The following is a 13,142-nucleotide window of genomic DNA, read 5'->3' on the forward strand; positions in this document are numbered from 1 at the left end:
GTGAGCCTTGGACAAACCATGGAGAAGGACTTCTGATTCTGGAGCTACAAAGGCGGGGGGCATAATTCTGCATAACCTTTCTTGTACTTATGAAGCTATGCAGCTTTGTAGTCCTTCATGTACATCTTGTGCACTTTATAGTAGCTCTTTGAGTAGGTTAGATACTGAACTATTAGTCTTATTTTCCATCTGAAGAAACTGAGACTCATGAAGTTCATTGACTTTAGTGGATGCGATGGCACACACCTGTAATCTCCAATCCCAACACTCGGGAGGAAGAGGCAGGTGGATCTCTGTGAGTTTTAGGCCAGCCTGGTCTACAAAGCGAGTCCAGGGCAGCCAAGGCTACACAGAGAAAGCCTGTCTCAAAAAACAACAAACCCAACAACAAAAAAAGAGTCCATTGACTTTCTTAAGACTATCCACCATGTGAAAGAGGCTGACCTTGACACCGTGTCTCCATTTAGTACTTTAGGAACTTGGGATATATTATTTAGAAGTGGAGCACTTTAAATCCTGAGTTCAGTTCTCAGTACCAACCAACCCAAATCTACTCTTCCCGATGCATGTATATTCTTTTATATTAAAATGCCCTTAGAGAGGCTTTAGATGCATCTTGATTTAATAAATAGTAATAATAAAATGTTTATTTGAATAGATTTCTAGAAAACATTAGACTTTCTTTGTCCTAGATAACATATTACACGTGGCATACAGAACTCTTTATGTTTGAGTTTAGTGACTGACTCTCAAATGTTTTTTCTTGAAGCTTCGTTTGGAGGCACTGCACCAGATCCTCACTCTATTGTCTGGCATGGAGGAAAAGGGTAGCATCTTGCTGGCAGGAAGCAGGTCAAGTTCAGGCTTCCAGTCGTCCACCCTGCTCACCTCTGTGAGACTGCAGTTTCTAGCAGGGTGTTTCGGTTTAGGCACTGTTGGACACACAGGAGCCAAAGGCGAGAACGGCCGATTGCATCACTACCAGGTAAGTGATATGAGTGACGTCTTGTTCTGTATTCAGTTCTTCATGTTTTACAGAGCCAAATGGATGATGTGGAACTTGGTCATGTATATGACTGAGGTTAAAATTCTGAACGCTTATAACTCACCTTTAAGGTCTGTCATTGTCTGTTTAAGTTTATACATCATTCATTTGGAATTAGGTGAGTGATCTTATATTATGCTTTTGGAGTCTTTGCTGGCTCAGCTCTATTAATCCATAGCTAGATAGGAGTTAGACTTTGCAAAGATGAGTTTTAATACTTAACATTTTAGGCTTTATTATCTTACCTACTTTGTTTTCCTTTTTAATTTTATAAACAACTTTTTTGTTGTTGTTGTTCTTGTTTTTTTATTTTTGCAACAGGATCTTTCTCTACATCCCTGGCTGTCCTGAAACTCACTATTTACCAGGCTGGCCTCAAACTCACTTAGAGCTGCATGCCTCTGTTTCTCAAGCGCTGGCATTAAAGGCATGTGCCACCTTACCTGGCACTTGTAAACTATTATTTTTACGTCTTTTATTTAGATAGGCAAAGTTGCTTTAGAAGGAGGGAATAATACTCAGAATCAAAAACTACCAGTTATTTTAAACTAATTTTGTTATAAACCTTTCATATGCTGTAATTTAGTGAATAATTAACACCATAGGATTCTAGCATAGGCTAAGGCTAAAATGTTACTACTACTACTACTTCTCCTCCTCCTCCTTCTCCTCTTCCTCCTCCTTCTTCTTTTTTTTTTTTTTCAAAAAGGTATTATCATTTTAAAAGTACTTCTGTATAATTTAGGATGGGATCAGAGCAGCTAAAAGAAATATTCAGATTGAAATCCAGGTGGCTGTCCATAAGATTTATCAACAGTTGTCTGCTACTCTAGAGAGAGCCCTTCAAGCAAATAAGCATCACATTGGTGAGTAGCTTCCTGAGAATAAAGATGAAGGATGTACATTTTTGGCCTTAGGTAATGGTAGAGAATCGTCTCTATTTTATGTTTAACATTATCAGACCAACTGACAGATAAAGAGCATAATACTTAAAAATTGAATACTACTTTATATTATCATTTATAGTTGGAGAAGTTTATTTTATTAAATATTTAATTTTAAAGAGATTCTCAACTGTCCTTTCTTTTTCTGTATTTTTTTTTCAGAAGCCCAACAACGTCTTCTTTTGGTTACAGTTTTTGCCCTCAGTGTTCATTATCAGCCAGTAGATGTTTCTTTGGCAATTTCCACTGGTCTGCTGAATGTATTGTCACAGTTATGTGGTACAGACACCATGTTAGGACAACCCCTGCAATTGTTGCCAAAGACCGGTGTTTCCCAGCTTAGCACAGCTCTGAAAGTAGCCAGTACAAGGTTGCTACAGATTCTAGCCATCACTACTGGGTAAATATTACAAAGATCTTGGCAGAACTGTGTGGGGCCTGTGTTTCCTGCCTTGTTTGTCCATTTTTGTGCTCTTGTTACTTAATTTTTCCTTTTTTCACATAGAACCTATGCTGATAAACTGAGCCCCAAAGTAGTTCAGTCCTTGTTGGATCTACTATGTAGTCAATTGAAGAATTTGTTGTCCCAAACTGGTGTACTGTTTATGGCCTCTTTTGGAGAAGAAGAGGGTGAAGAAGAAGAAAAAAAAGTTGACTCTAGTGGAGAAACTGAGAAGAAAGATTTCAGAGGTAGTACAAGCTTTTTGTCTTTTCTTGTCACATATGGTAGTTGTTGAGTCCCATAGTGTGCACATGATATGAAGATCCGCTTCTTTCTGTTGTGTATAGAAAGATTTTTACTCTCTGCATATACGGATGGCGTGGGTGAGCTTCTGCCTGAGCGCCTGTGCTCTGTTCACTCTGATGCTGCTTCATGCTGCTGCTCCTTCTCTGGGTAGAGCCTCCGCTCTAGGGACCTAAATTGTGGGTGACCGGTTTCTCCAGGCTGTATAGGGACAGACTAAGATGTTTTCTGAGAGCTGGGCACGGAAAGACCATGTCTTGAAAAGCAAACAAAAAACCAAAACAAAACAAAAAAGAGGATGTTTTTCTGAGTTGTATGATTCTAACAAACCTCCTCTAACCACAGTCCTGACCTGAATGGTTCCCTGAGTGTAGGGGCTTTGATAAGTAAGAACTGGCTTATAATCAGAAGAATTGAGCTAACAGAATTCTTCTTTACATTTGGCAAGTGTAATTTTTGGTTGCTGGTACATCATTTTGTTTTTATAGTGAACATGTTTTTTTAGTTTCTTTGCAGTTGTGGTAAAATATCTTGACAAAAAGAACTTAGGGGAGAGAGGTTTATTTGGCTCACAGTTCCAGGTTAAGCACATGAGGTCAGAGAAGCCACAGCAGCAGGAGCGTCAGAGCAGAGAGCAGTGGCTTTCGCTTTTGCTAAGGTGTCTCATCACAGCCATAAGAATGAAACTAAAGTACTTGTTTACAGTAGAATTTGTGCCTGAAGCAATAGAGCTACTGCCTGTGTCGTTAATGTAATTATGGGAATAAAGGTCTAAAATTGGTCATTATTTCAGAAAGATTGTGAGTTACCATGTTTCATTCTCACAATAACTCCAGGAACCCTTTAAAAGTCCCTTCAGGGTTAGATGGATAGATAGAAGAGAGCAAGCTCGTCACCATCCTTTGCTCTAGTTCTGTTAGCTGTAAAATAAGGGTAATTATAGAGCCAACTTGTACAGATTGTTTTGAAGACTAAATAACTTCATACATGTAAACACAGAACATTATCTGGCACATAATGAAAGTTTTATGATTGTTAATATTTAATAGTTTAATAGATATATTTGTAATTAAATGGCATTTAGACCACATTAATGTTGTTGACTTATATGGGGGAATTAGAGAGAATATACCAAACAGAAGCAAAGTGATAATGCGTTGTTTCTGTTGTCATAGGCCATAGGGTTATGTACAAGAAACATCCTCTGAATTTCTTCTGTCAGAATGTGTGGTTCTGACCAAGGACTAGCCTTTTAGCTTTCCAGCCTAAGCCAGTGGCATGATTTCCCCCCTTAGTTGTGTATAGAGTTATCTTTACACAGAGAGCTTAGGCAGACTTACAAAATGATCAGTAAAAACAAAACGTCCCTACCTCTTTTTGCTTTTCTGAGATTCATTGTGGGATAAAGAGCTGTTAAAGTACCAGATTCTTGCCCGTTTGTGCTGTGTACTGCACATATAGACAACAGGAAAGAATTACAGAGTTACTTTTCAACTATAAAGCCCCTAGATAATTGGATCCTTAGCTGGATGTGCTGGCACATGCCTAGAATTCCCACCACAGAGGCTGGGTCAGAGAAGAACATGAATTCCAGGGCATGAGGGCTACATGGCAGTGCCCCATCCTTCCCCCCCTCCCCCCGCCCCAAATTGGGATCCTTCTGTTAGTGATGTACACACATTGCTCGCTTACATCCTTCAATATCCAGTTTAAAAAAAAAAAGACAGGTTTTCCATGACTGGGTCTTGGCATGTTTAACAGCAGATGAAGCCCATGTTTGTTGCCCTCTAGTTGTCCTAGAGATAGGGCCCAGTTTTGAAAATGTCTGGGAGAGAGACTAACTCTATAATCATCAGTGGCCAGTCATTCAGAATCAGGCTGCTTAGGTATGAAGAACCCCCAATCTTTCTAAAACACATAATTAAAAGGAGAGTGTAACCTTTATTTCAAGCATAGGATTGTATCGTCAAGTTGTATCAGACAGCTTTATATTTGAGGTCTCTGAGCCCAAAGTGGCCTCGAAGTTATGATCTTTCTCACCCCTTCTTTCCTCAGTGCCAGGAGTACAGATATGCACCACCACATTTGGCTCTAATTTGTTCTAGAAATACTTGCTGGAGGCAGGAGATAGAGTACATACATTATACAAGGGGTAAAAGAAGGCTTCCTAGAAGAATATTGGCTCTTGAGATGTACAGGAGCAGGCATCGAGTGAGAGACAGAGGTGCACAGGAGAGACTGATACTTATGTATTTTTTGAATTAATATTATTAAAACTGTTTTGTAATAAAGAGGCAAAGTGCTGCTTGGAGGAAATGTAAAGAAGTAGCTCTTAATTTCCTCTCCAGCTTCCCAGCAGTTCAGCTCTGTCATAGTCTTGTTCACTCACCTTAGCAAACAGATAACTTCTCTGCTGGATGCACCTTCCTGTGAAGGTTGATTACTGGCCATCTGTTGTCAGTGTCTGTGTCCCTTCCCAGAGGTCTCCTTTTACAAGTCTTCTCTGCATTTGTTTTTTTTAAATATTTTATTAATTTATTCATATTACATCTCAGTTGTTAGCCCATCCCTTGTATCCTCCCAGTCCTCCCTCACTCCCGCTTTCCCCCTACTCTCCTCCCCTATGACTGTGACTGAGGGGGACCTCCTCCCCTGTATATGCTCATAGGGTATAAAGTCTCTTCTTGGATATCCTTCCTCTGAGTGCCACCAGGCCTCCTCATCCAGGGGACGTGGTCAAAAATGGGGCACCAGAGTTCACATGAAAGTCAGACCCCACTCTGCACTCAACGGTGGAGAATGTCCTGTCCATTGGCTAGATCTGGGTAAGGGTTTGAGTTTACTGCCTATAATGTCCTTGGCTGGTGCCATAGTTTGAGCAGGACCCCTGGACCCAGATCCGCGTGTCATAATGTTCTTCTTGTAGGTTTCTAGGACCCTCTGGATCCTTCTATTTCCCCATTCTCACCTAAAGTCCCAATAGAATGTCCTCCCCACTGACCCACTTTCCTGGTACCTGAAGACTTTGCTGGGACATGCCCCTTGGGCTATTGTCTCGATATAAGTGAGTATATACCATTTGACTCTTTTTGCTTCTGGGTGAACTCACTCATTATGATAATTTCTAGTTCAATCCATTTGTCCACAAATTTTGGGAATTCCTTGTTTTTAATAGCTGAGTAGTATTCCATAGTGTAAATGTAGCACAGTTTCTTTATCCATTCTTCTACTGAGGGATACTTAGGCTGTTTCCATGTTCTGGCTATTATGAACAAGGCAGCTATGAACATGGTTGAGCATATGTCCCTGTTGTGTGGTGGAGCATTTTCTGGGTATATTCCAAGGAGTGGAATCTCTGGGTCTTGAGGAAGCCCTATTCCCATTTTTCTGAGAAAGCACCAGATAGATTTCCAAAGTGGTTGTACTAGTTTGCATTCCCACCAGCAGTGAAGGAGTGTTTCATATGGAGAAACAAAAAGCCCAGAATAGCAAAAACAATCCTATACAATAAAAGATCCTCTGGAGGAATCTCCATACCTGATCTCGAGCTGTACTATAGAACAACAGGAATTAAAACAGCATGGTACTGTCACAGGAATAGGCTGGAGGATCAGTGGAATTGAATTGAAGACCCAGAGATAAAACCACACACATTTGGTCACTTGGTTTTTGACAAAGAAGCCAAATCTATTCAATGGAAAAACGATAGCATCTTCAACAAATGGTGCTGGTCTAACTGGATGTCTACATGTAGAAAAATGCAATTAGACCTGTATTTGTCACCATGTACAAAACTCAAGTCCAAGTGGATTAAAGACCTCAACATAAAACCAGAGACATTAAACTGGTTAGAGGAAAAAGTGGGGAAGAGCCTGGAACACATTTGCACAGGAGACAACTTCTGAACAGAACACCAACAGTCCAGGCCTTAAGGTCAACAGTTAATAAATGGGACCTCATGAGGCTGAGAAGCTTCTGTAAGGCAGGAGACACCGTCAACAGAACAAAGCGACAGCCTACAGACTGAGAAAAGATCTTCACCAACCCTACATCTGACAAAGGTCTAATATCCAAAATATATAAAGAACTCAAGAAATTAAACACCACCAAACCAAATAACCCAGTTGAGAAGTGGGGCTCAGAACTAAACAGAGAATTCTCAACAGAGGAATATCAAATGGCTGAGAAACACTTAAAGAAATGCTCAACCTCCTTAGTGATCAGAGAAATGCAAATCAAAATGACACTGAGATTCCATCTTACACCCATCAGAATGGCTAAGATCAAAAATTCCAGTGTATTTGTTAATGTGGCGTTCCAAAAGCACTCTGCAAGTAGCATTGTAGATACTTGTCTCCAGATTGTGACAGATGTTCATGTTGTGTTCCTCTTGAGAGCTGACATGCTGTTCTGTTGACTTCCTGGCACACATTCTAGTCCTCCTCTGTGTGCTACTGTCCCAGGACAAGCAAATGTGAAAGGGAATTGTATCTGAGTGTGTTTGTGTGTCTGAGTGTGTGTGTGCGCACACGCGCATGTGCACCATAAGGATAGTAGTTCTGTGTGGCTTCAAAGTCAGAAAGCAGGAAGGGATTAATTTTGGTGCTCTGTTTACATTGTTTTCCTTTCTCATTCATTTTTAGGGCCTCGATGTGCATAGGATAGAGGGAAGCAATGAGAGCAGTTTTAAGAGAAAGTCTGGTGCTGATGTTGGTCTGGAAAGTGAGAGTACTTGTTAGGGCAGGGTTGTGTGGAAGGACATGTACATGGAGGTGGCTCCTAGTGTACCAGACTCAGTTCTAGAATGTGAGACCATAAAGTTTTTAAATTTTTGTTTAATTTATTCATTTTGTTGGCAGGTGAGGGGAAAGCTTGCAAGCTACTGCGTAAGTGTGGCAGTCAGGAGACAACTTGGGAGAGTAATTTCTCTCCTCCCACCATGACCACCATGAGGGCCGTTAGGGTCGGCAGCAAGTGCTCCGATCCCCTGAGCCACCTCATTGTAGGATTTGGGGAGGGGCATTCAAGACAGGGTTTCTCTGTGTAGCTTTGGTTCTCCTCAACCCACTTTATAGACCAGGCTGGCCTCAAACTCACAAAGATTCATCTGCCCCTGCCTCCCAGAGTATTGGGATTGCAGGTGTGTGCAACTGCACCCAGCTAAGATTTTTTTTAAAAAAGAGGTATGAAACTTAGAGATTAGGCAGGGAAGCAAGAAGCATAGTTTTGGGGGTTTTTTGTTTGTTTGTTTTTCAAAGTGTATTAAAAGTCATGAATTTTCTTCCTAGTCAAATACATGTAATACTTTTAAAGGGTTTGCAGACCATCTTCCCCAAAATTCTATATAGTGGAACTCTAGGCTTGACTAACTATACATTGCTTTTTGAAATAGTAATTCTTAAAAAAGAATAAGTACATGTATACTATACTAGGTGTTAGTGTCCAAATACCTGATAAGCAACTTCTAAGGTAAGAAAAAATTTTGAGTTCTAGTTTGAGGTTATAGTCCATCATATTGGGAAAACAGGGCATTGGCAGTCACATCATCACATCTGCAGGAGGCAGAGCGAGACCCTCAGCTTTGGGATCAGTGCCACCCACATCTAGGGTGGGTCTTCCCTCAGTGACACTTCTGGCAACATCCTTACAGACACACCTAAAGGTGCATCTTCTAGGTGATTCCAAAACCAGTCAGGTTGCTGATAAGATTTGACCGTCACATACACATTCTAGGATGCTTACCCTTCTCATCCACATATTTTGGTTTATTAGGGTTCATTTAAATTTTTACCTTTTCCCATTCTCTAGTTTTCAGAAATTGGTAGCATATTGAAAACCTAGACTGTGGATGAGATTTGTGCTTAATGCAATCAAATTGTCAGCAGGCAAACTTTATCCTGCTGCCTTCCAGTTAAAATGTAACTTTGTCTCTATCTCTCAGCTACTCTTAGGAAACAACATGCAGCTGAACTCCATCTAGGGGATTTTTTAGTTTTTCTTCGCAGAGTTGTGTCTTCAAAAGCAATTCAATCAAAAATGGCTTCCCCCAAATGGACAGAGGTGCTTCTAAACATAGCGTCTCAGAAGTGCTCTTCAGGTACGTCGGCTGCCTGTGTGTTGAGGGCTCTCATGTGTTGCATGCATATTATTAAGGTGATGCTAGAATTTTAATAACTCTGGACACATGATCTTGATTTCAAGACTTCTTTGACTTTTGATTATTAATTGATAGAAAATGCCAATTTCAGGGATAACAATTGGTAAAGAACTAATAATGCCAAGTGTTGCTGGAGAAATTATGGTTTACTCTAGACAATTTGGCCCTATTTGTTCAGATTATAACATGTACTAAAAATAAGTGGAGAAGTTCATAGTATATAATTTACTATGAGTCTGACCTTGTATTTTAGGTTGTCAGGTCATTTCTGAATTTGTCCCCTCTATCATGATGTGATTCAGCTGCCTTGATTGTGACTTCTATTTTTATGGTATCTATATCAGTTCTGTATATTAAGTTTAATTCCTAGTTCCAGCCTAAAAGTCTGATAATCTTATACAGGTTACTGATGGTCTTTTGCTACCCACAGTTTTGATAAAATATATGTAACAAAAATTAAAATTTGACCGTTTAGGTATATAGTTCACTGTGACTATGCTTTCTAGAAGTTCTTTCATTATCCCTCCCTAATGAGTTTGAAACATGCAGAATCATAAGATAGTTTTCCATGTTATGGGTTATTATACGTGTTTACGTTCTCAGCATGCTTCAGCAGTATTTATTAACTAGTATAATTTACAGCTTCCTTTAATGATGTGAAGTTTGTATCATGTTTTTAAAGCATAAAGTAAGAGATATTTTATTAGGTTATATCTATTAGAAGAATAAATATTTACATACCAAAATTTTGTTCCTACCTGGTCTAACTTTAGAAATGTACAAACTGCTTACTGGGCACTGAAGGGTGCTGTGATCAACATATAATATATACATGTATAAAAACATAAAAAAAACAAAAACCTACCAAGCTCTGAAATAGACATGGACTGGAGCAAGGGAATGAGACCACATGTATGGGCTTTAGATGCTCACAGACTTTTAAGAAATTCTCCTACTGAAGGAGTTTTGGTCAAATTATTATACCCTCTGAACCTCTGTTTCCTCACTAAACTGAGTTATAAATTCAGACTCCAAATTTAGGATTAATATACATGATATACATATTCTGTCTCTGACTCATGTAGTTGCAGGGTTTGTCCAATAAAAGACATAAATTGAAACATGTACATGAAATATGTATATATACCAACAGACATAGATTGGGTCCAGAATTCATGTGACAGTAAGTTAGAATGTAGGTCTGTTTCTTTTATAAACTGCTTCATAGCCTTAGGAACTTTTCCTTTTTTCTTTCTTTCTTTCTTTCTTTCTTTCTTTTTTTTTTTTTTTTTTTTTTGCTTTTTTATTATTTAAATAATGTATTCAGATTACATCTCAATTGTTATCCTCTCCCTTGTATCTTCCCATCCCCCGCCCCCCATCTTTCACCTTATTCCCCTTTCCTAGGCCTGTGACAGAAGGGGACCTCCTCCCCCACCATATGATTCACAGCCTATCAGGTCTCATCCTGGTAGCCTGCTTACCCTTCCTCTGAGTGCCCTCCCCACCAAGAGGAAGTGGTCAAATAGAGGGCACCCAAGTTCATGTCAGAGTCAGTCCCTGCTCTCCACACAGCTGTGGAGAATGTGCTGTCCATTGGGTAGATCTGAATAGGGGGTCAAGGTTTACTGCATGCGTTGTCCTTGGTTGGTACAGTAGTTTGTGTAGGCCCCCCTAGATACAGATCCACCAGCCTTGATGGTCTTCTTGTAGGGTTCCAGGACCTTCTGGGTCCTTCTATCTCCCCATTCTCCCATACCTCTCTCACCTGGAGTCCCAATAGCAAGTCCCAGCATCTGTCCCAATCCCCCGCTGAGTGAAGACTCTCAGAGGACATCCATATTGGGCTAGTGTCCAATTATAAGTGAGTATATACCATGTAAGTCTTTCTGGGTCTGGGTTAACTCACTCAGGATGATCATTTCTAGTTCCATCTGTTTAGCTGCACATTTCAAGATTTCCTTGTTTTTAATAGCTGAGTAGTATTCCAGTGTGTAAATGTACCACAGTTTCTTTATCCATTCTTCAACTAAAGGACATCTAGGTTGTTTCCAGATTCTGGCTATTATGAATAAGGCTGCTATGAACATGGTTGAGCAAATGTCCATGTTATATGGTGGAGCATCTCTCGGGTATATCCCAAGGAGTGAAATAGCTGGTTCTTGAGGGAGCTCTATTCCCAGTTTTCTGAGGAAGCACCAGATTGATTTCCAAAGTGATTGTACAAGTTTGCATTCCCACCACCAACATGATCTAAGATGGTGGTGCCGACCACGCACGGTGTCTGATTGGCAGGACAGAGCGTATGGATCGGGCTAGAGCTCCAGACTGTTAGGACATTTTTTAAAGTTAATTTTAACTCTAGATACCAGTCATATTGATAACAAGAAGACTTATCTGTTGCCTGTCCCCAGGAATCCCTCTGGTTGGTAACTTAAGAACAAGGCTCCTTGCTCTTCATGTCCTTGAGGCTGTGCTGCCCGCTTGTGAATCTGGGGTAGAAGATGACCAGATGGCCCAGGTTTGTGTTTTTTAAATTGCTGGAATTTGTTTTTGTTTTTGTTTTTGTTTTGTTGTTGTTGTTTTTGTTTTTCGACACAGAGTTTCTCTGTGGAATAGCCCTGGCTGTCCTGGAACTCTATTTGTAGACCAGGCTGACCTTGAACTCACAGAGATCCATCCACCTGCGTCCGTTTCCCAAGTGCTGGGATTACAGGTGTGCGCCACCACACCTGGCCAGAAAATACTTTTATATCTGCAATGTGATTCACCCGAAACTGAGGGTTACTAAGGGCTCTAGTTGTAAATGTGTCTGTCTTCAGTACCACAGTTTCTACTTCTGAGAGTGTTTTGTTTATCCTTTGTTCTTAAGGAAGGGGAAGAAAATAAGCTGTGGAGTAAAAAAATACATGTAAAGTTAAAAGGAACGGGCAGTCTAGATTTTTTTTAGTAGATTGTGTCTCTAGAGAGGCAGGAATATGAAAGACAGGAAAACTGAAACAGACGCCTGTATCTAGAAAGGAGACATAAAGGCAAGTCATTTTATAGTGAGCTGATGATCTTTTAAGAGTAAAAATATTTCATATAGAACAAGCGAAGTAATGGTGGTATATTAGTGTAGTCAGTCTTCATGCTCCATTGACTGTCAGAGTGTATGATATCTCATAAAATGGGTAACACTTCTTTTTATAAATTTTATCGTCCTTTCCCTTCAATAAACCAGGTTGTTGAACGATTATTTTCCCTTCTATCGGATTGTATGTGGGAGACTCCCATTGCTCAGGCCAAGCATGCTATTCAAATAAAGGAAAAAGAACAAGAAATAAAGTTGCAGGTAATCGGTTCTTCCCCAAAATGATGGTTTTAGGCCTCAGAAGTAGACACCCTAGTGCCTGTCTGCGTCTCTGGTGAGAAGGCCCTGCCATGAGGGGCCTTGCTGTAGCGTTTGCTCTGCATCTTCTGTGTGCGTTTTGTCCTTTCCACTGGCTTCTTCTCACCTCAGTCTTCATTCATGCTTCTCTCTCACTCTCACCTCTCAAAGCGTAGTTTTCTTATTCTCATTCTTCCCTCTGGTTCTTGCTAAGTATCTCAAAGGAGTAAACTACACGTCAGCAACTTCTTACTTTCTCTTCACTCTGTTTATCATCCAGCAAGATGCCAAAATTCTATAAAGTATTAACATTACACTTACAGTTGCCCTTCATTATCTATAGGGATAATGGTTCTAGTACAATCTAAGCTTGCCCAGATCAGTTGATGTTCAAGTCCTGTATATAAAACGGTATGGTATTCGTATGTGACTTATGCAATTCTCCCATAAGCTTTGAATAATTTCTAGGTCCCCTAATACATAATACAGTATAAATTCTTATAAAGAGTTAGGATCCCACATTTCCTATTTAATGAGAAGAGTCTAAGCATGTCCATACAGATTCAGTTGGCTCTTAAAAATTACATTTCCATTAGGATGAAAGCGGGAGGGAGGAAGGAATGGGAGGATACAAGTGATGGGATAAAAATTGAGTTGTAATCCAAATTAATTAACTAATCAATTAATAATAGTAATAAAGAGTCACACAAAGCTGTTGGGTGTCTGAGTGGTGCCAAGTTTACTTTGGTGATAGTGTTTACATGTTAGAATAAACATTTTTCCCATGTTAAAAAAAATACATTTCCAATCTGTGGTTACTTGAATCCTTGATGTAGAACCTGGGGTATAGAGGGCCAGTGTTTGCATTTTTGTCCACATCT

General features: G+C 39.9%; 1 protein-coding gene across 7 annotated transcripts in view; it reads left to right on the forward strand.

Annotated features, from left to right (window-relative positions):
* The window catches only part of HERC1 (HECT and RLD domain containing E3 ubiquitin protein ligase family member 1), a 167,834-nt gene that overhangs the window by 87,987 nt on the left and 66,705 nt on the right, over positions 1-13,142 (forward strand). For all 7 annotated transcript variants that reach the window (XM_084781185.1, XM_084781191.1, XM_084781188.1 and 4 more), the window contains exons 27-33: positions 770-985; positions 1,791-1,911; positions 2,152-2,389; positions 2,495-2,679; positions 8,676-8,831; positions 11,306-11,412; positions 12,115-12,225. In XM_084781185.1, coding sequence (XP_084637311.1) covers positions 770-985; positions 1,791-1,911; positions 2,152-2,389; positions 2,495-2,679; positions 8,676-8,831; positions 11,306-11,412; positions 12,115-12,225 — 1,134 coding nt within the window. The remainder of the gene's footprint in view (positions 1-769; positions 986-1,790; positions 1,912-2,151; positions 2,390-2,494; positions 2,680-8,675; positions 8,832-11,305; positions 11,413-12,114; positions 12,226-13,142) is intronic.

Source organism: Acomys minous, assembly GCF_964271855.1.
Source record: "Acomys minous genome assembly, chromosome: 5".
In the NCBI taxonomy this organism is placed as follows: domain Eukaryota; kingdom Metazoa; phylum Chordata; class Mammalia; order Rodentia; family Muridae; genus Acomys; species Acomys minous.